The 21,031-nt window shown below is 39.5% G+C and overlaps 2 protein-coding genes across 2 annotated transcripts in view; one reads left to right on the top strand and one right to left on the bottom strand.

Moving 5' to 3' along the window:
* prkci (protein kinase C, iota) overlaps positions 1 to 10,624 on the bottom strand; it is a 34,611-nt gene extending 23,987 nt beyond the window's left edge. The window contains exon 1 of the mRNA XM_079244429.1: positions 10,325 to 10,624. Coding sequence (XP_079100555.1) covers positions 10,325 to 10,407 — 83 coding nt within the window. The 5' untranslated portion in view covers positions 10,408 to 10,624. The remainder of the gene's footprint in view (positions 1 to 10,324) is intronic.
* Positions 10,625 to 11,628: 1,004 nt separating this feature from the next.
* LOC306758444 (polyhomeotic homolog 3) lies at positions 11,629 to 20,024 on the top strand (the record flags this gene model as incomplete). The annotated part of the gene is made up of 15 exons (XM_079243772.1): positions 11,629 to 11,656; positions 12,748 to 12,947; positions 13,271 to 13,426; positions 13,507 to 13,584; positions 13,664 to 13,816; positions 13,930 to 14,019; positions 14,215 to 14,437; positions 14,531 to 15,180; positions 15,264 to 15,381; positions 16,569 to 16,846; positions 17,905 to 18,061; positions 18,136 to 18,253; positions 18,537 to 18,666; positions 19,246 to 19,492; positions 19,870 to 20,024. The coding sequence occupies 15 exons, from the start codon at positions 11,629 to 11,631 to the stop codon at positions 20,022 to 20,024; spliced, it is 2,781 nt and encodes a 926-aa protein (XP_079099898.1).
* Between the last annotated feature and the right edge of the window lie 1,007 nt (positions 20,025 to 21,031).

Here is a 21,031-nt window from a genome sequence, read left to right as displayed (position 1 = left end):
TAGAGGTGAAAAAATTGATTCAATTGATTGTTTAAATTTTGTAATATTATTGTCTGATAAACATCTACTATAGTAGAATTTATTTTTGGTCAGTGAGTAATCAAATAAAGGGAATTCAAAGGTTAATAAGAAATGATCGGACAAGACAGGGTTTTGAGGAAATACTTTGAGCTTACCAGTCTCAATACCATATGTTAGAACAAGATCAAGAGTGTGACCATGAGAGTGAGTGGTTCCATTGACATTTTGTGAAAACCCAATTGAGTTTAGAATAGAGCTAAAGGAAATGTTTAAACTATCATTTTCATCGTCAACATGAATATTAAAATCACCTAGTACAATGACCTTATCAGTAGTCAGCACTAACTCAGACAAGAGATCAGAGAATTCGGTCAGAAACTCAGAGTAAGGTCCAGGTGGGCGATACACAAATGCTAAAAGGAGCGGTTTCTCTGAATTCCATTTTGGATGAGATAAATTTAATGTCATGAATTCAAAGGATTTAGTTAGTTTTGTGCTTAGGATTAATTAAAAATTCTGACTTAAAAATAGCTGCAACACCTCCTCCTCTGCCTGTAGTAGTTATAGGCTATTATGAATTGACCTTCATTATGTTTTCCCCTCTGTCTGTAAAGCGTCTTGAGATGGCATTGACGTGATTTGACGCTATATAAATAAAGTTGAATTGAATTGAATAACATCACGACCGTTACCAATGCTATTTATCTCCTTTCACCCGTTGAGAATACCACGACGCGCAGCATTGTTTAAAAATACTGGATAATTGTGTTAAATAATCGAGATCTCAATTTCAGTCAAAATAATCATTACAATTTTTGTCATAATCGAGCAGCCCTAACTTTGAGAAAAAAAATGTTTTTGTTTACCCACTACTGTTACTCTTCAACTATTCACAAATGCCAAACGGAGGAAACAGCCCTGCGTTGATGTGTGCCAACACAGTCTGAAGAGTAACGATAGTGTAGCTGGTTAAAGTCGTGGGTTCCCACAGGACTTGATGTGTGTTAGCCTATGTTACCCCCTGATGACTCACCGGCACATTAGTCACAAATCAGCTTCACTCTCCCGTTCGACCTCTTTACTTTCACATGACACATATACAAAACTAAAGGTCCATCAGCTCCAGCATGAAAAGGCCTCATAATAATTCTCAAACATTCAGATTACTTCAGTAAATAAAACATTCAAGTTGACTCAAGTCAACTTGCACAAACATTACAGTAAAACATCGAATGAGGACACCAAATCAGCACTCCCTGTGGAAGTGACCATCAGCCTCCAATGTCAGAGCGTCAGAAGAATCAATGTCACCTGACTCCAGAACTTTGGCCCACCCCTGTTTACAATGCAAATACAGGGGATGAAAGAAGTACACAACAGCTTTTACAGATGTGCAGGCGGCAGAGGTCTGAGCTCTGTAGTTTATGTGTGAAAGAGCAGGACTAAGTGGGGAGCCAGGATGAGCAAAGATGAAGGGGACGGAGCACACAGATGGGAATAAAAAGTGGATAGAGTGTAAAATCTGTTTCAGCAGCCAGGCAATGACTATGAGGGCAAAGATTGACTTAGTTTTTCCATCAGCTTGAAAGCTTTATAGCAGGATGATAAAATCCCAACACATGGTGTAAACAACATACCATTTCAAGGACATCTGGAGTATAAGGACTGCAAAAAGTGTGTAAGGTCAGTGTGGGGTTATTTCTTGCAATGAGCAAATACACAGACACGTTAGACGATGATTTATCGGATCATAGTCCCATTTTAGATAATGGTTGGCCATGAAGTGACTGGTCACTACACAACTTCCGTGTTCTGACTAAAATAAATCCCTTTTGCTGCATTAAACAAATACTACAAGCTAATAAACACTGGTGTCAAGATTCAGTCTGATGACTAGTTTTCCCTCTTTTCATTTTCTCACCCTCTTCCTCCATCCTGTTGGTGTTAATCATTGCCTTGAACAGAGAGGAACAGATCGGCAACTACACACTCCTACTGTCTGGTCTCACATCCAGGAGCAGCAGAGCAGCCTTGCCTTCTCCTGCAGCCCCAATAAGATCAGAGCACAGAATACATAAACATCACACTACAGTTCCCACACTGCAACTATGGCTGATCCAAAGCTGCATTTTAAAGTTGGCAAATGCCTTTAACAGAATAAACTCTAACTGGACCTGAGCAGTAGATGTTAACTTAACCCTGTATTTATGCCTGTGATTAGCCACCAATCAGGTGCTGAACACAGAACTAATGGCTAAAGCTGGTACATGAAACTAGTAGTTGGCATAAAAATAAAAAATATGAATGAAAGAGGGAGAGCTTAAAAAAAAACAAAAAAAAAACAAAAACATTATTTTCCAAATGGTGTTCTACCAGGTTTTAATATTGTAGAGTACAACCAAAACAACTTTTCAAATGTCCAAGTGTATCAGTCACAGTAACCAAATGCTAATTTGATATGCAGACAAATCAATGAGTTTCTTCCTTTTAGCTCTGTACAGTTAGTGTTTATACTTATTTTTACATATTTAATTCATATTTTTACGTATTCAATAAACATACCTTACACTAACATCTGGTCATTAGTTGAAACCCAAAACATGGCGTTTCCTTGTGCTTTATGGGATTTCAAAAGAAACGATAATAATAATTTTTAAATTACTATTATTAAATTTATTTGGGTCATACTTCAGAACTGAGCTTTGCGCAACAAATTACCTTTTCTGTATAACCATCTGCTGAAAATAAGGCTGCAAAGCTAGTGATGAAAACTGGTGCAATAAGTCACCTCATAAACAAGATAAAGTGTAAGTTTAAAATTCTATTTCTAAACATTTTCCGGTAAATGATTAATTAACTGAACTTGAATAAAGCAATATTTATGGTGGATCATCAATGCTACACTTTGGAAAGCCGAATTTTAAATTATTAATACTATGACAAAATCTTAGTTTTTAAGTAACAAAAAACCTAAATATATCAGTAAGAATGAGGGAGTGAGGGTGTGTTACAGTTATGAAGAAATCAGTTATAGGTAAGTTGCAAAAATATATTTCTTCCCTTTGTGTTAAATATTTTACATAGCCCTTGTCCTACAAAATGTAATCAACAAAACCAACCTTTACAACATGACAAAGGAAAGCATTCTGTGGTATTCCTTTGGGTGATTACAGCAGAAGGATTGTGCAGTGAGCAAAAGGGAGCTTGTTTCTGGTGAGGAAGAGGGAGTAGTGGCATTCCTCACACACCTGGCATTCCTCCACTCTGCACCGTTCTACAGCACAGCTAAATTAAAAAGGGAGGAGGTGGAGGGGAGTGCTGACCTATGTTTTAGACAACTTAACTGCTTTGAGTAGGACTCTGCAGCCCCATCTGCCCACCATGAAGCAATTTGTCACTGTGTGCCTTTCAGGGCTTCCACAAGCACCAACGACCATCCATCTCTTTGTCACCACTGCCATGCAAGGATATACCCCGAGCAACACCTCTGTACAGCCTGTATATATCACATGCCAACAAATACACACCAAAATTGAAAGTTAAAGCATTAACCAGAGGTTGAATATAGTTTAAAAAAAAAAAAAGACTTCTAGACACTTGCTGCCCCCAGTAATGAAACCCAGATCTGTGGGTCTTAACTCTTGGATTTTGTGGTTTCCAGGAAACATGGCCCACCTGCAGTGTTAAACAGGAGGGAGTTAACTATCCAGAACATACCACCAACCACACACTACAGTAAGGCCTGGGGACAAGGTCATTCATAATGACAGGTACAATCACCCACAATGCACAAAATGTGTAGACACAATACAGCTGAGATATTCACACCCATGAAGCAGGGGTTTTTTTTGTTGCACTTTCCACATTATACTTAAACCCAGCCAGGATCATAATTATGCAGATTGTTATAACTCCAAGGAGGAAGGATGATATGATGGCCCAAATAAAATGGCAGGAGTCATTTTTTGACTGACTAAACATACATGTTCACATGCTGTTTTTTGCATGGAGAATTTGCCACCATCATTTATACTCACAATGCTACAGGGGCAATATGAGTATTTAGTTTGTTTAACTAAACAAACCTTTCAAAGTTAATCAGCCTTAAAAGTGCCTGATTAGCCTATTTTAACCTAAAGGAGATTCTGAAAGCTCGTCAATGTTCTTCTGCTGTCAAGGAGGGAATGAATTTTTGATGAGCATTAAGATAATTGGTTGTCACAGATTGTGAATTCAAAAATGATCTGAAAAAAGCCCAACCTCCCCTCCACAAGCAGTGCCTCAGCCCTTCAGAAACCAGGCAACATAAAAAATAAAAAATAAAAACTTTGGGGTTAGTGGACGGACGGCTGCATGACTTTGTGTTTCAGTGCTTGAGGGGCTTTCAGGGATAAAGTAGAGAGGAGGGCTAGAAACAATATTCAAACAAAGCTGAGCCTTCAAGCCGTCATGCAGATAGAGTCTTTGAAGAAAAACTCCCTTAAAATGGGGAGGAATAATTGAACTGCTCCATCAAGCTGGTGTAATCCTTGTTTCTGGCCAAACAACATGCCTTACATGTGATTCTTAAAAGTTGATTTGGTTGGCATGAAGAACACACTGTAGGTAAAGTGCTGGGAATACTACAAAGAGTTTTACTTTTTTGTTTGACACAGTAAAGGAGAAGAATTTACTTAAAAAATAAATAAATAAAAACAGCTTTATAAATAGAAGCTTTTAATTGTGTTAAAATCTCTAATCTAACTTTTGTACGCCTAACCTTTAACCTAGTTTTTTTAAAAGGTGTAATCCAAAATGCAAGCACGTTTGATTTGTGACCCAAATACAGCAAAATCCTTCTTTTCTTTGACTGTATTATGCGTTATGTGGAATTCTTCAGGTGACTCGTGGCGAGTTCAGTCTGTTGCTGCCGCCTGACTTTGAAATGCTGCAGGTAGGGGAAACTGTTTGTTAGCCAGTTATCACAACAGTATTTCAATTCAGAATATTGTAGGACAAAAGCGTTGTTACTGCCCATGCTTTGGAAGCATTCTTTTGCATTAAATTAAGTTAAATGGATTGGATATTTTATTGTTAAAAACTGCATTAGCTGGCCTGTTTTGAATAATTAAAATTCAGTCTTTAATTTTCAGGTAGCTGAACCAGTCAGGTAGACAGGTGATAAAACAGAAAGCAGGAAAAAAAAAAAATCAGTAATAGTTGTGACTAGCTAGATATTAACAGCATTCTTTCAGTTCTTCCTGAAAACTGTGAAAGACTTGTGACCAAAAGATTTTTGATAATGTCTAGCTTGTGTAGAAAACGTCATTTACCTGATGTGTGGTTTGTTTGGTTGTTTGTTTTTTTTTTTGTTTTTTTTTTTTTAGACAAAATCATGTGGGAGACAATCTGTGTAAAGAGTGCTAAAAATGTTTAATTTAAAAAAAAAAAAAATAGAGTGAACAAATGAGCTAATCTGTCTGTTCCAATTGGTATTCACCCAATCACATCAATGACCAGTTGACTCATTTAATGAATAGAGAACCATCAGTAGTTGCCAGTAAAGGACTCTTATTACTCTGCAAAGGCATTTTTAACTCAGATATTTTTAAAAAAAATGTTTTAAATTTGGTTCTGCATAAACATATTCACAATTTGTTTTCAAACAATTCTGTATCGAAATTTTCACTTTTACCTTCGTATCAAAGTGATTTTTACCTTTTGATTTTAGGCCTTTTGGAAATTAATTTTTTTCCCACATTTTTTTTTTTTTACCATTTTCAGAGACAGAACATTTATATGTCACTATACATAAATATTATTATGATTACACTTCTTTTGTTAGATTTAGTATATTGTTTCCATTCCCATTAATACATCCATGTTTACAACATCATGGATATATGAATTCTACTGCAATTTAACTACAATGGAACAATGTATCAACACACAAGTAGGGCTGGGCGATATATCGAATATACTCAAGATATCGTGGCTAGTCCTCTGTGCGATATAGAAAATGCCTATATTCGTCATATTCGAGTATCCTGTTGTCACGCAGTTGTTTTTAGCTGCGGGCGAGGTTTTCTCACTCCTCCTCGACTCTATACCGCTTAAAAGAGTTAAAGCAAGCGCACCTAGTTACGTACATAACGTGAGCTACGTGCTACGTCATGAGAGGCAGCGTGTAGACACTGTTACCGACTTGGCGGCTTTCTCGCTAAATCTGGAGACTTTTTTTTGTGAAAAGCGACTAGCGACAAATCTAGCGACTTTTACTGGAGTTATTGGAGACTTTCCTTGGTGTTTTGGCGACTGACTTTAAAGCGCATATTGTAAAGTTATTGTCACAAACGAGAGTCTCTCCCCGTCCTAAAGCACTCAGTCGCTCCGGCTCCGGCTGCAGCCAGTCAGAGGAGCAGAGAGGACACCTGCACGACTCCACCTACAGTCACAATGAACTGCCAAATCCACCACTGATCCCTCTCTGGATAACAGAGTGGGACGTAAATTACAAAGTTTTTCACGTCACACAAAAATAATTAATTCTATTTGATTACACTCACAACCTGTCACAGACTCACCTCGTCCACTGCGTGTGATACAAGCATATTTATCTAGCTCGTCATGTCTCTAGAAAGTACAGAAAGGAGTGGGAATCAAACCCTGAATTAAAAACTGGCTGAAGCTGTTTATTGGAGACGATACGATGACATTCTGCCTGTATTATAAGACTGATTTCAATGCTAAATTCTGCGATTAAAAAAATACACGACAACTCAAAAACATATCCATAAAGCAAAGCCTTATAATAGTTAAACCCAAAGCAAGCTAAAACAAAAAAAAAAACAAAAACAAAAAAAAAAGACTAAACTAAAAGTAAGAAAACTACACAAATAAAAAAACATAAATGTATCTCTGTCAAAGTGTCTTTTTGGGTCACTGTGGCAGTCCCAAGTCCTGATAGAGGGTTGAACATGCAGCTAGCTATTCCACAAAACATTACAATCCTTTGGTTAAATTTGATATTTGATAAGCTAACGTTTATTAAAGCAGGACAAAGCTGATTTATACAATGTGGTTTTAATGGTATTCAAAATAATTTTTCAAATGGATAGACTGTTTCAGTGGAAAAAAAGAAAAGAGAAAAGAAAAATAATACAGGATCCATCATCTGGCAGTGGTTTGGATACCGGAGAGATGATGTTGACCAACAACTGTCGTATGCAAAGTATGTCGCAAAAGTGTCGCCACAAAAGGTAGTAGTACCACAAATTTATTTCATCATTTGAAAAGTCACCCCCTAGAGCACCTATTTCATACGTTGCATTTACTACATCATGCAAAGGCACTTTATTTTGTTTTGAAATTACATGTTTGTGCCACTGCTTTAACTGTTCAATAAATAGGGTTTTGATCAATTTTCTTCATTACAATTTCATCCTTTTGGCATGAATGTTTAAAATCAGCATATCTTAATGCAGTATGAACAATTATGTTTTAATATAAACACAAAATCATCTTACTGATGTGATTGTATGCACCAAAGCATTAATGCAATGCTAAGGTAAATATCGAGATATATATCGTATATCGTGACATGCCATAAAAATATCGGGATATTACTAAAAGGTCATATCGCCCAGCCCTACACACAAGTATTGATAAAATACATTTAAATAAAATCAATAACCCCAAATTGTTGTTTTTTTTTTTAAATAAAAAGAAAAAACTTAAATCTATTTTTAAAATAAGTTAGCTGCTGCTTAGTTTCTTTTATGAACAGTGAATTGACTCTTACACAACAGCATCAGCATGCAGTCTCTAAAGACTTTCTTCCCAGTCCGTGAATGGGACCAAACGAAGATGAGCCAGTGACAGACGGCGACTGCTACAACCTGACACCAGTCTGCACGTTCTGGCACTGAATGACAGCAGACATGCAAATAAGAATGAACTCAGGAAGGACTACGTAGGTAATATCTAAGCTGAGACATTTCTACAGAGTGAGGTCATTAAAAAGGGTGACATTTCTGTATTTTCTTTTTCTTCAAGGACAATAATGTTGTGCTTTTCAAGGCACTCAAAGTGCTTAAAATTGTATCCGTGATTCATACAGTCCTCATTCATACTTGGTGATGGCAAGCTACGTGTGTAACCACAGTTACGCTGGGGAAAATGGAAACGTGGCAGCCAATCAGCTCCAACAACTTCTCTAATTACCACAACCACACACCAGGGATGCAGACATGAAAGGAAGGTGAAGTTTCTTGACCAAGGACACATTAACAGATTGACTGGGGGAGTGGGGTTCAAAACATCAACTTTCTGGTCAATGGGTCATCCACTCCACTACCTGAACCACTACAAAAGCATCAAAGCAAATATCCCACAAGTTGCCTTAATAATTTCATTTCAGAAATAAATTTTTTAATAAAATAACTGGAACAAATATACAAAGGTTGTCGCATTTATGAAAACATGCACACTTTAAAGCCCTAAAGTTTCACAGTGTGGGTCTGTTTTCAAGCTAAGTGTCATGCATACCTCTCAATGTATGTCAGCTAAAGCTGAAGTGGGAAAAGTAGAATTGAGGTTTGAAATTTATTTTTCTTCACACAAGGGGGTTTTGTAATATCATGAGACTAATGAATTGTTAATTATGCAACACTATAAAAAGGGTGAATATGTGAATCTTAGTTTTGTTTTACTCAGTCGGGAAGCAGAAGTCCCACAAAGAAACAACATAATCCATCTTGCATGACCCCTTCCACCTGATATTTCAAGTCTGCACAGAAATACTAATAACTTTTAAGATATCCTGGCTTAATGCATCCCTAAAGCAAAACACTGAGACCATTATACTGCTTTTCCTTTTTGGGAACATAGCTGAGATTCCTCAGCAGCAATGTCATAAATACTTCAGATGCTTTGTTCTGCGAGACGACACCTAATCATCACCACCACACAGAACAGAGTTCCTGAGGTGTGTCTCACAGGCAATGAAGAATACAACAGGCCAGGCAGAGATGACTTGCACTACACGTTTTTCAAGCCTCCAATCATTGGCTCAATCAAAAAAGAAAGAAAAAAAAAAACGAAAGAGAAGGCGTCATCAGAACAGCCCTATGATTAAACAATGTCATCACAATATATAAACCTGAAACTAAATCAGCTCATATGCCTGTGTCACAGTTCAGGTCAGCAAGTTAGGATTCTTTATTAGTGAAACATCAACTCAATGAGTTGATGTCCAAAATTACTTTCTGTTCAGGCGCTATTACAGCGTTTACCTGTACTCTGTTCTGTCTTAAACAATGTTTATATAAAGTTTATTTTGAGCTGGGGGGAAAAAATTAACATTAACAAATTATCTAAAAACTTCTAAGAAAGTTTAAAAAAGAAATAAATAAAAGGGGGACAATATCGGACTTCCTTGTCATAAAATGTTCATTTATATTCTTCCATCATAAACACTTCTGAAGAGTTGTTTAACTATTGTGGAAAGGTATGCAATTCACTTGACTGTATTTATATAAAGTTTAAATAAATTTAAACACAAATTAGGACCAATTTTGAGTTGAAACAACTACAACATAAGATAGTAAGTATATAGTGAGGTTGTTAAAAACTACTTTCAGAATCTTGTGTTTCATTGACTTGTCCAGACACTAATAACGTAATCCGTACAGCTGTGTACTAACTAATTAAAATAACATTATTTTTGGACAATGATTGGTCGTCAAACAAGATCCATACAGGTAAATTGGATTTTTTTCATACTTTCGCTATTGCTGTGATGTCACATAACATCTGCCTACATTTTATTTAACATCCATACCTGACTGAACGCTCACTTGTGAAAACAACCAGCAGAAAGCAAATGCAAACAAATCAATTCGTAACAACAATCCAAATACTGGGCAAACTGTGCTGGAGATAGTCAATACTGGGCAAACTGTGTTGGAACCAGTCAACTTGGTTAGCAACTATTAGCTAGCTGAAATGGCAGACTGGCCCCTGAAAGCTTTCAAACTCCGGTAAAATGGACAAAATTTCATCCAGTATAAACAATTCCCAAAGGCAGGATCTAGCTGACACATTTGTGGCATTCCGCGGAGGGACTGGCTTTCCGCTATCAGGACGTCTGGACAGTTTCACCTGCCAATCTGCTGAAGTTTACCGAAACCTGCTGATAACCAACATTAGCTGTTAGCCGACTGAGCTAACGCTAGCCAACTGCTTAGCAACCAAGACTAAAACTTACACTGATTATCTTATTGACAACATTGACTAGATAGTAAGATGAATAGCTATTTCTTACCCTTTATAATAAGCTTTCACCCGGACTTGATGAGAATTCTCGCCGGGGTGGGACATGGTGCTGTCCCGCAACGTCGGCATCATAAGCTCGCCGCGGAACCTCAGACTCACCGATACCTCCCTTCCCTCTTTGGCTCTGGACGTGTACACCACGCACCAAAATACTTTGTTTGAATCGTCAGACAATAAGTCGAATAACTAACTACACAAATGTTGGCAAAAACTCAGAATTTGGTCTTTTCCCTTCAAACAAAATGTACACGTAAAGTAGAGGAAAACTTGCGGGGTCCGCCAAACAACTCCCTACCGCAAAGGCCTAATGATGGACGAGACCATTGTCGGAATGTTCAAGGGGAGTTCGTAACTTAGATATTAACCCATTGGGGCAAGGCAAACGCTGTATTATGAAAATTACTGTATTCTATTTAACATAGATAAATTATTTTATAAGTTAACGAAATTTGGATGGTATGATCCACGTTTCAAAGTGTCAGTCACAAAATAAAGCAGACCTCCGACTGTACCAACCCTGGCATAGATGGTACAGTCTTTAAGGTGTGTGCTGCGTTTGTGTTCAAACATCTAAGCTCAGAAATTGCTAAATCCCTTAAGTCAGCAGCGTCTTGGAAATTGTGACAAAAGCGTCTCCTTTCCTATTTATTTGTTTTTCAAAGTTTGGAACTATTAAGTGTTGCTTATTTGAAACAAGAAATTAAAACAAAAGTGACAAATATAGTTTTGAATATTAAAGAAAAGAACATAATAATTGCATTTTTGAAATGGCAAGGTCTTTTGTTGAAAAAATATGACTTTTGCTTTGAATAACACTTTATGTATCTGTCCAGTTCAGCACATCACCAGGCCAGCTTAACAACTAGACAACAGTGAATTCAATCTGTTCAATTAACAAACTACCTTTTGTTTCGAGTTTTCCCGTTTTTCTGATCACATGTTATCAGGTAAATAAACAAGTGAAGGTAAAACATGGCTATAACTGTGTTGCAGTACAGTTTCGTGGATTGAAATCCTTCTCGTCAACCGATTTAAAAAGGCTATGATTAAAGAATTCCAATGCTATAAATGTGACACTCGTGACTGAAAAAAGCTGCAGGAGCATCTGCAGGACCCACCTTGGTGCTGTGGAAGGTCCTCCAGCACTGCAAGCGGTGCTGTGTCGGGGTGTTTTCCAGCCTGCTGCTGTGCAGCCTGTCGTCTGATGTCTGATTTTTGTTATTGTTTTAAATCGACATTTTACAGTATATTGGTGCATCAGCCGGCTTCATGACTGGAACAGTGTGACGGGATATGGCCAGTTTGTATCAGTACCAGGCAGGTAACGCCGACTTGAGGTGAATAATTGTGCATGCATGGTGATGCTCCGTGAAGGCGGAGAGAGACAGGGACCGGTGGAAGACATCCAGATTTTTTTTTTTTTTTTTTTTGCTTTCTCTGAAGGTTCACAAACCCTTTTTTAAAAAAAAAAAAAAAAAAAAGAAATAACGAAATAAATAAATGTTATTGTTCAGGCTTCTGTCGAGAATTATCTTGCCCGCGTTTAATTGGTCAGAACCGCCTCTGCAAGGGATAAAAAAAAAATCAATATTCAAAGTGCTTAATAGGCATACTGTTCATTGTCATGCTTAATGAAAAAAAATGTACATTTTTAAAGGTATTCAACCTCCATTATCAATATGTTTTGCTATTATTTGCCGTTAATATGAAACTGATAAATAAATAAAGACAAAACCCCTTTTGTATTGGAGCTCATTGTCTTTTAATCTTCAGTATTTTAAAGCTTATTTTAAAAACTAATTTATGTTAATTATTCACTGTTATTGTTTGCTCATACAAGTTTGTGTTCTAGTTTGGAGTAAGTAATGGTTATAGTCAGCTTTGCGTTAAGGTTGTCTTGCAAAAATATTGTTTTAAGCATGTGTTTTCTCAATGAGAAACTTAAAACAAACCCATCAGGCTATGAAGTGGTTCTTTGTGAGATTTTGTTTGTCTGACGATAGGGAATGGTATTAAAAAATAAATTACAACAAATTCTTTTTTTCTTCTATTTTCATGCACAAGTAATTGAGCTGAGAAATCATGTCAGTAGAAAAAAGGCAATTACACCTCAAACATCAGTCTGCCTTAAATTTAAAGGAGCTGCCTTAAAATACATTAAACTCACAAATGTTTTTAAGAATTGCAGAAAATTTGGGTCAAATTTAAACTTATGGGCTGATGTAGGACTATATGTATGTATATTTCTTGCTTGCCTTTTTTTTCTCCTTTTTTTTTTTTAACTCAAAACTAAAACATCCATAGTTTTCCCGTCACTTATAAAAGCACAGGACTTAAACCATGCATACTTTTGACTATGTTCTAGATAAATTTGGTATTTAACCATCATTTATTAACTTTTTCTTTACACAGCCTCCTCATTGCAGAATTTGTGTGTGATTTGGGATATGGACAGAAAGAGCCCAGAGGAAAATAAGGCAGCCTGTAATAAAACCGGAGTTGCCACATCAACAGCTGTCACCATGGCAACGGTTACTGCCACCAGCAGCACATGCACCCAGGTGCCCTCGACTTCCCTCAATATCATCCCACCAGACAGACAGGCTGTACAGGTAATAGACAGTAACACTCACATCTCCAAAGCTTGACCCCTTGAATGGTGAATGTAGCAAATAACATACCGTACCAATGACTCTGGACTGTTCAACATAGGCATTTTGTCCAGGTGAAGAAAATAGGCTATATTATACTGTACTAACACTTACTAAGGCTATACTATACTAAAACAACAAATAAAAGTATTTCAGTGAAAGCTTAATTGTTTATTTGGTTCTGCTATAAGACTTAAATATCTAAAAGTTGTCATCATGTCCAGCAAACAAATTACTGAAACTAATTTGTAGATGGGCTTATGTATGTATTCTATAATCATCAGGTGATCCAGCATGCTATCCACAGACCTCAGAGCATGGCTGCTCAGTATCTCCATCAGATGTATGCGGCACAGCAGCAGCACTTCATGCTGCAGACAGCAGCTCTGCAGCAGCACCAGCACCCGTCCCATCTCCAGACCCTTGCCACCATACAGCAGGTCAGCAGGCGTCACTGGCTCATATGCACCATGCAGAATTGTAGACAGGAAGAATATAACATGTTTTCTCTGCTTTTCAGGCTTCAGTTTGCCAAAGACAGTCGCCTTCCTCATCCAGCAGCAGTTTGACTCAACCTGCAGGTGTTTCCCAAAACACAGTAAGTTTCCGTGTTACCTCTCACTTTGAGCACACACGCCAGCCTCAAATAACTGTCATTATGTTTCCCAAATATCCAGATCACTCTACCAGCATCTCCAGTGGCAGCCCAGCTGATTGGTCGTACTCAAACGTCCACTGCCGCTGCAACCACTATATCCCAGCAGGCCATGCTGCTGGGAAACAGACCTGCCAACTGCAACCAAGCTCAGATGTACCTTCGAACTCAGATGGTAGAAACCTCTAAAAAAAATTGTCAAGTTTGAGACCGCTATGTCCCATTTTAGCCACATGATGGATTTATTGTCAGCCAACATGGATTTTTCTGATGTTTTTCTCCTGTTAGCTGATACTGACTCCTGCAGCCACTGTGGGTACCGTTCAGTCAGATCTCCCTGGTGTGACCTCCTGCTCTTCTTTACCTACCTCCTCTCAGGTACAAATTCCACAAGACAACATTAGAAGCAGCCACACACCTTTAGCATGAGGCCCAGTGTAAAGTTAAACGTTCTGTGCTAAATATATGATCTAGAGGGAAGCGTCTTGCTATTTCATTGTGTGTAATTGATTGCTCTCTTCATTTAATGGGCCAGAGCTTCGATCAAATACAAAGTTTCTGTTTGTAAACCAGGTGCAGAATCTGGCTCTACACACCCATTTGCCTGGAGCTCTCGCAACAGCCCACGGTGTCATCTTAAAGCCATCCACCCAGTCTCAAGCGCAGTCTCCAGCTGCCTCTTTGTCGAAGATGACAATCTGTGCACTGAAGACCAAACAGCTGACTGACACCTCAGCAGAAACGGGGCCCCCAGATGTCACTCGGGTGGCTTCAGGTCCCCAGGTTATAACTCCAGGTGAGTGATTGTGTTCCAACACTACAGTTCACAAGAAGGATTCAACATTTTAGACTTCAACATGAATGATTCTTCATGTCGTCTCCTTTGCAGCCTACTCTCCCCTTCACACCCACGCGCTCGTCAAGCAGCAGCTGTCATATCCCCCAGGCCAGCGGGTGGCGCATCACCAGCTCATTTTCCAGCAAGCAGGAGGAGCAGCAGCTCCTACCCAAAGGCAGCTCCAGCCCATTGCCCTCAGAGTAGCGCCACAAGATGGCAACACCAGCCCCCTTTCACTCTCTGTTAAAAGGCTGACCACACCCAGCACGCAGTCGAGTACTCAGTCAAAAAATGACCCTTCAGCCTCCACATCGTCTTCTTCTCCTCCTCCTCCTCCTTTTTCTGTCTCTAGAATGTTTGCCCCATCTGCCCCAGCTGCTAGCGTTCAGCCTCAGCCTCCTCCTCTGATGGCTGCTCCACAACGGCGGATCTCATTCCCTTTAAGCCAGAATCAGCCTCCACCCCCTCCTCCTCCTCTGGTTCTGCCCAGGCTGCCTCAGAACCCGCCTGCCTCACTCCACAAACTGTCCCTGCACTCAGTCCAAACTTTGGCAGTAAATTCAGGACAGGTACTGCTCACAGAGCAGGAGCTGCCCGTAGAAGAAGCTCTGGTCCAGATGCCTTACCAGAACCTGCCCCCTCCTCAGACGGTGGCTGTTGACCTGAAAGTGCATCCTGTCAGGCAACGGGCAACTCCATCTGTGAGTCACCACATGTCGTTTAATATGTCTGCTTTAGATTAAGTGCAGGTTTGTCTGAAGTGTCGCTGTGGTTTGAATTTCAGTCGGAGAAAATGTGCGAAGTGAACAGAGTGAGGTCAGAGGAGAAGAACAATCCTCCAAGACCACAAAGAGACAGGACCCCTACACTTCTGACAGGGTCTCCTAAAAAGAATGATGCAGGTAAATGACGATAATGCAAAGCCGACATACGCTCACAAACTTCAAACTTCCTCACAAACTGCAACCACGTGTGCCACATTGTCAACAGCTATGAGGAAAAACATAGAAGAAGAAAGGCTGCTCAATATACAAATAAATGACTGCTGCTGCAGCTTGGTGAGATAGTTTTAGTGTAATCCTTCTATAAAACTCACAATCTTCACCAACATAGCTCTCTTAGGTTCTTTACTCAGCTGAATGAGTACCCGTAATAATTTAGATAAGGCCTAATTATTTTTTATTTATTTTTTTACAGTAAGCTCTAGTTACTGCTATTAACCTCTTCATCAGGAGGTCTGTGTTTTCTGCCTTCTATCTGAAATGATTTACCAAAAATAAATAAAGTATATCTACACAAATACAAGACTTTCATATATAATCTTGGTCTGAAAATAAATCTGAGAAATGCAAGATTACGACAGACGTGTCAGAATCAAGATATGTGTCGCTGTGTCAGAGATAATTCACCTGGAATAGAGAAGAAAATGTAACTGCTTATCTCCACCTAAAGAAAAACCACATTACTTTCAGTGAAAACCAGATAATAAGCAGCCAAATGAACTCGTTACGTCTGATGAGTAGTTGTGCAAACATGGGAGCTAAAAGCAGGGAAATCTAGCAGTTTTACAGATGTGTTAATAGATGTGTTCTACGGGTAAATATCCCAGAAACCTTTTATCTGTTTTTATATTTATTTGAGGGAAAGCTCCTTGAATTTACCCTAAAAACGCTGTAAGGATCCAGAGAGAAGTGAACCTCAAGATAATATGTATAAGGAAAAATCAACACTTCACTAGAAAACCCTCCACATCTTCATGCAAACGACCATGAACTTCATGATTCAATTCAAACAAAGAGGTGATAGGAGGACATATTCGCAAAGTTTTTGATGTGGAATAAAACTTTTTTATCATAAAGTGGCAAAAGTAAGATATGGTTTAAGTGGTTTATTTGTTTGCTACTCTTTGATTGCTAACTTTGATCTTTGTCCCCAAGCAGTGACACAGTTAGGTGGTAGAGATGGGTGGTAGTGCTAAGTAGTCTTTCAGCTGTGTGTCTTGCATCACGTTGGCATGCTACCTGGTAGGATTGTTGATTCCTAGTGTGCATACATGTCACAAGGCTAATAAAATCCTTTATTGTTCCAGTTGAAGTGGTCGATTCATCCTCCAGTCAGTCATTGATCAGGTCACCCCACATGGAGGAGTCACCCCAGCACACAACGACCTCCATAAGCAGCAGCAACCCTCCAGCTTCACCTCCTCCTCCTCCTCTACCACCTCCCATCCTCCCAGCTTCAGCGACAGGCCCCAGCCAACCAATGTCTGCCCCAGCCAGCCCCCCAGGAAGCCCTGACCGGACATCCCACGTCCTCACACACCTTGTAGAGGGCTTTGTCATCCGAGAGGGTTTGGAGCCGTTCCCGGTATGTTCCTGGAGGGGCTATCTCTGACATGTTAAACATTAATGTCACAGCCAAAGCATAGACATGTTATTATAAACGCATTCCCTACGGCGGAGAGACTACTGATGGGGCTAAAAAGAGGACCTGCTTTGCAAATGAAGCCACCTCCATAAATAAGTGTTTGGTATGAACTGTGAGTTGAGTGCCATGTTGTTTAGTTTTCAGGGAATAAGAATGGAAAATTAGCTAAATAGTACGGAAATGTAGATGAAATGTCAACCACATGTTATTGTGGCTTTTCTTTTTTCCAACATCAGCAGACGTTATTCTGTCACTGACTGCTCACCGACTTCAGTAGTTGCTTTATGACTGGATTAGGAAGTCAGTTCAAGCAAGTGTGAGTCAAACAGGAATTAAACATGCATTTGATAAGAGTAACTTTCAGCCACAGATTTATTTGCAATCAAATGTGTTGTGAGTATTTGTAGCACTAAGACTGTGCCGTTGATATTGCAGCAGCTTGTGGTTAAGATGGGAACAGATCAGTCAGTACAACATTATGTTTACTGCTCTGTTTCCAAATAAGTTCTTAAACCATATGATGCTTAAAAACTGACCAACTAGTCAAGTTTTAAGTGGGATATTGTATGTTTTTAAACAGGCTTTTGTTATAGGTTTTATACTGCTCCGTGGATCAGGGACTCTTTTCTTACATTTGTCATGAAGCACCAACAGTTTTAGCAGGTGGTCTAGCTGGCCGGCAGCAGAGCCAAGCTGTTGGATGTAGAAAGTGCAATCGCACTGTCTTGCTGAAAGAAGCAACACCTTCCTTGGTTAAAAAAAAAAAGGTGTTTTCCTAACTTGTTGTGAAAGGTTAGGTTGTGTGTCTACCATTTGGTGAAGATCTAGTTGGCCAACAGTGTGTAAAAACACAGTAAACGAGTGTTTTAGTTTAACTTCCACATCCTGAGACTTTCTTAATTAATCATTCCATTGTCATCAATTTGCATGATCAAATTTCCACCCCTTTTTTATGTTTATATAAAAGATTGTTTTTATTTATGTACCATAAGATGCAGGTTGGTCCATCATCACAGTTAGCCGAACAACAAGCCTCACTTCCAGAATCCCAGGTGAGACAAACTAATGGGGATGCAGCAGAAGACAGTCCCATGGATGCTGACCAGTCAGATTCCACAGACTCTGAGATGGAAAATGATGAGCCTGCAGCAGCTGGTGAGGACTTTCTGTGTGTCTATTTGGGTGTGTGCATTTCTGTATATGTGCAACTAACCTCTGGTTCTCCACAGCTGCAGAGCTGGAGGAGAGTGTGGCGGGTGTACTGCTGTGTGAGTACTGTGGAAGCAAAGGTTACGCTCACACCTTTCTGCGGTCCAAACGCTTCTGCTCCATGACATGTGTCCGAAGGTAAAAGTTCACCCCAGTGAGTTAAAACGAGCGAGTTCAGGAAGTTATTATAGCATACAGTTTCCACCAGATGAGTCAGACTGAACCAATCATCCATGCATAAAAGAGTACAGAGTAAGTCACTCAGATCATCAGTTTGTCTCTCTGCAGCTACTTTATAAAAGAAATTAAACATTCGACAAGTTTTTGGCTTCATGAATTATATCTACAGTCCCAGCATTACTGATATTAAAAGTGGAAAGGCGGCATTAGAACATCATCTTTAACCAGACTTTCTGCCCAGGTACAGTGTGAGCTGCACAAGACGGATCGCAGTGCAGCGAACAGCACGCTTGGGCCACCGGCCGACTGGCAGGAGGGGGCGACCTCCCAGTAGAGTCAACGGAGTCTCCAGAGAAAACTTTCTCAGACAGGTGGGGTAACACCAATGATGGCAGAAGCGTTGCTCCTTTCACTGCTCTGTGACAGGAGCAAAGCTTCTAAACGTGCAGAAAACCTGCACAAGATGCCTTGAAATTTCCTCAGTGATCGCCATATTTGCCAAACTGCATGCATATACATGCAGCTTTCATTATCCATAGAAGGTTTTGTTCAGCTGCATATAATGCAAAATGAGCTGTGATGGACCGGCGAGCTGTTCAGGCTGTACCCTGCTTCTTGCTCACAGACTGCTGGGATAGGCTCCAGCTTCCCCGCGCACGAAGTGGTTAAGAAAATGGATGAAGAACCTGTTCTGTGCTCTTCCTATTTTAGTGATTAGCTTCATAATTAAAACATATTTTACCTTTGAAAAATAACCACTGGTCTATTGTTTTTGACAGCTTGTGAAGAGTTATGTAGCAAAGTTCTGAGTGGAAAACATTTTCTTCTTCCAGGTAAAAGATCATCAATCGGGCGACCAAGTAATTTATTATGTGGTGGTCTAGTTACTGTCAATAGCCCCACCCTTACAGACAACACACACTTACATTGTCTAATTGTCTTTGTCCCAGGGTTCGTTGGGCCTGGAGAAGGATAGGCTGTGTCTGCAAGTAGAGGACGAGGACCAGCAGGAGGAGGAAGAGGAGCCTCCCGTTCCCATGATGACCCGGCTCCAAAAGCAGGCGGAGAGAGCGCGCGAGCGAGAATCAGAGCAGAATGCATTGGAAACAATCATTATTTCTGACAGAGAAGAAGATGCCGACTGCCCGTCTCAGTGGAACGTGGCGCAGGTGTTTTCTTACATCTACTCCCTGCCAGGTACAGCACTGCTGCAGGTTTTTCTGTCTTACAACACAAATTCACAATTATGTAGGACGGTATAGAAAATGTAAACATAAAAAATAAAATATTCCACTTTTACTTGTATTTAATAGCAGAAAATATAAACCTAAGATGTTTAATTTTCCCTTTGGGGGAGAAATAAGAGGCAGATATATTCAAAAGCTCAAACGCTTGTTGTAGATGCTGTTTTTGTGTTGAATCGTGATTAATGTCACTATTAGGTACAAAAGCAGTAATAAGAGAGACGGTCATGGTGAAATGAGAGATATGAGGGTCAAACTGCGAATGTTTGCAGATTCATTCACTCATCAGGTCAGCATGGTTCAGTCTGATCTCTGTTCTCCTCCCTCCAGGTGGTGCAGACGTGGCTGAGCAGTTTCGCTCTCAGGAAATAGACGGACAGGCTCTGCTGCTCCTCACTGAGGACCACCTGGTCAGCACCATGAACCTTAAACTGGGACCCGCACTGAAACTCTGCGCCCACATTAACACTCTGAAAGATGCGTAAAAAAAAAAAAAAAAGCAACAACCTTGCTGTAAGAATGTGTTTGTGATGATCAGGATGAAGAAAACCAGAAAGTTTCTTCTGAAAGTCCTCTAACTTTAAACAAGTCACGACACCACTGCCAGAAGTTTTTGCCCGAGTCTCAGTCTGAGCTGCTCTTTCTCTCACATCTCATTTCATCGTGGCAGTGTGGACGCGGTTATCCATTTGTTTCAAAATGGTTTTTAAAAAAACAAAAACAACTTTTTTTTGTACGATTTGTAAATACAAGGAACCATTTATTATTTATATTATCAACCATGAAGGGTGCTGTACGGTCTCAGAGTTTACAAATCAGCTTATTGCCTCTCATTGTGGAGTTTTGATACAGTCATCATGAGAAAACTGTGGTTATGGATTATTAAAGCAGCTGATGACATGGGTATTTATTGTTATTTATTAATGTGATAATAAACAAATAATTAAACCCTTTTAAAATCTTTGTTTGAACTTTTGACATTATGTGAACAGAATACATTTGTTATTCAGTCTCTTCTTTATTTCCCATTTTGCTACACATTTAGGTTCTTTTTTTAAGTAAGACCCTGACGTCCTGTGGATGCTGTTTTCTGCTCTTCCTTTTACACAAATGAAATTTGGATATCTGAATAATCTCATAAAACAGATATGCTGATATAACCCTGCTTGTTTATATGTTTATCACCACCAGATTATCTATCTCACGTTCCACTGAACCACCGCCAGAGGGAATCCTTGTTGCCAGTTTTCCAGTTGGAAGATGTGCATATTAAACCAGGGTTTTCAAATTCTGGTCCTTGAGGGTGGCTCTTTTGCTGGTTTTAGATGTTTTACCTGCTTCAGCGCGCCTCAAACATGGGTCATTGTGCAGAGCTTGTAAACAATCTGAATCATATGTGTTGGATCAGCATCTAAAGCACCTGCAACCTACAGGACCGTAGTCTCCAAGGACTGGGGTTTGAGATCCCAATTGGAAGCTAAACCAACTTAAA

The sequence above is a fragment of the Telmatherina bonti genome (assembly GCF_933228915.1).
Source record: "Telmatherina bonti genome assembly, chromosome: 7".
Lineage (NCBI taxonomy): Eukaryota > Metazoa > Chordata > Actinopteri > Atheriniformes > Telmatherinidae > Telmatherina > Telmatherina bonti.
The sequence above is the reverse complement of the archived record's forward strand: the minus strand, read 5'-3'. Positions and strand labels throughout refer to the sequence as shown.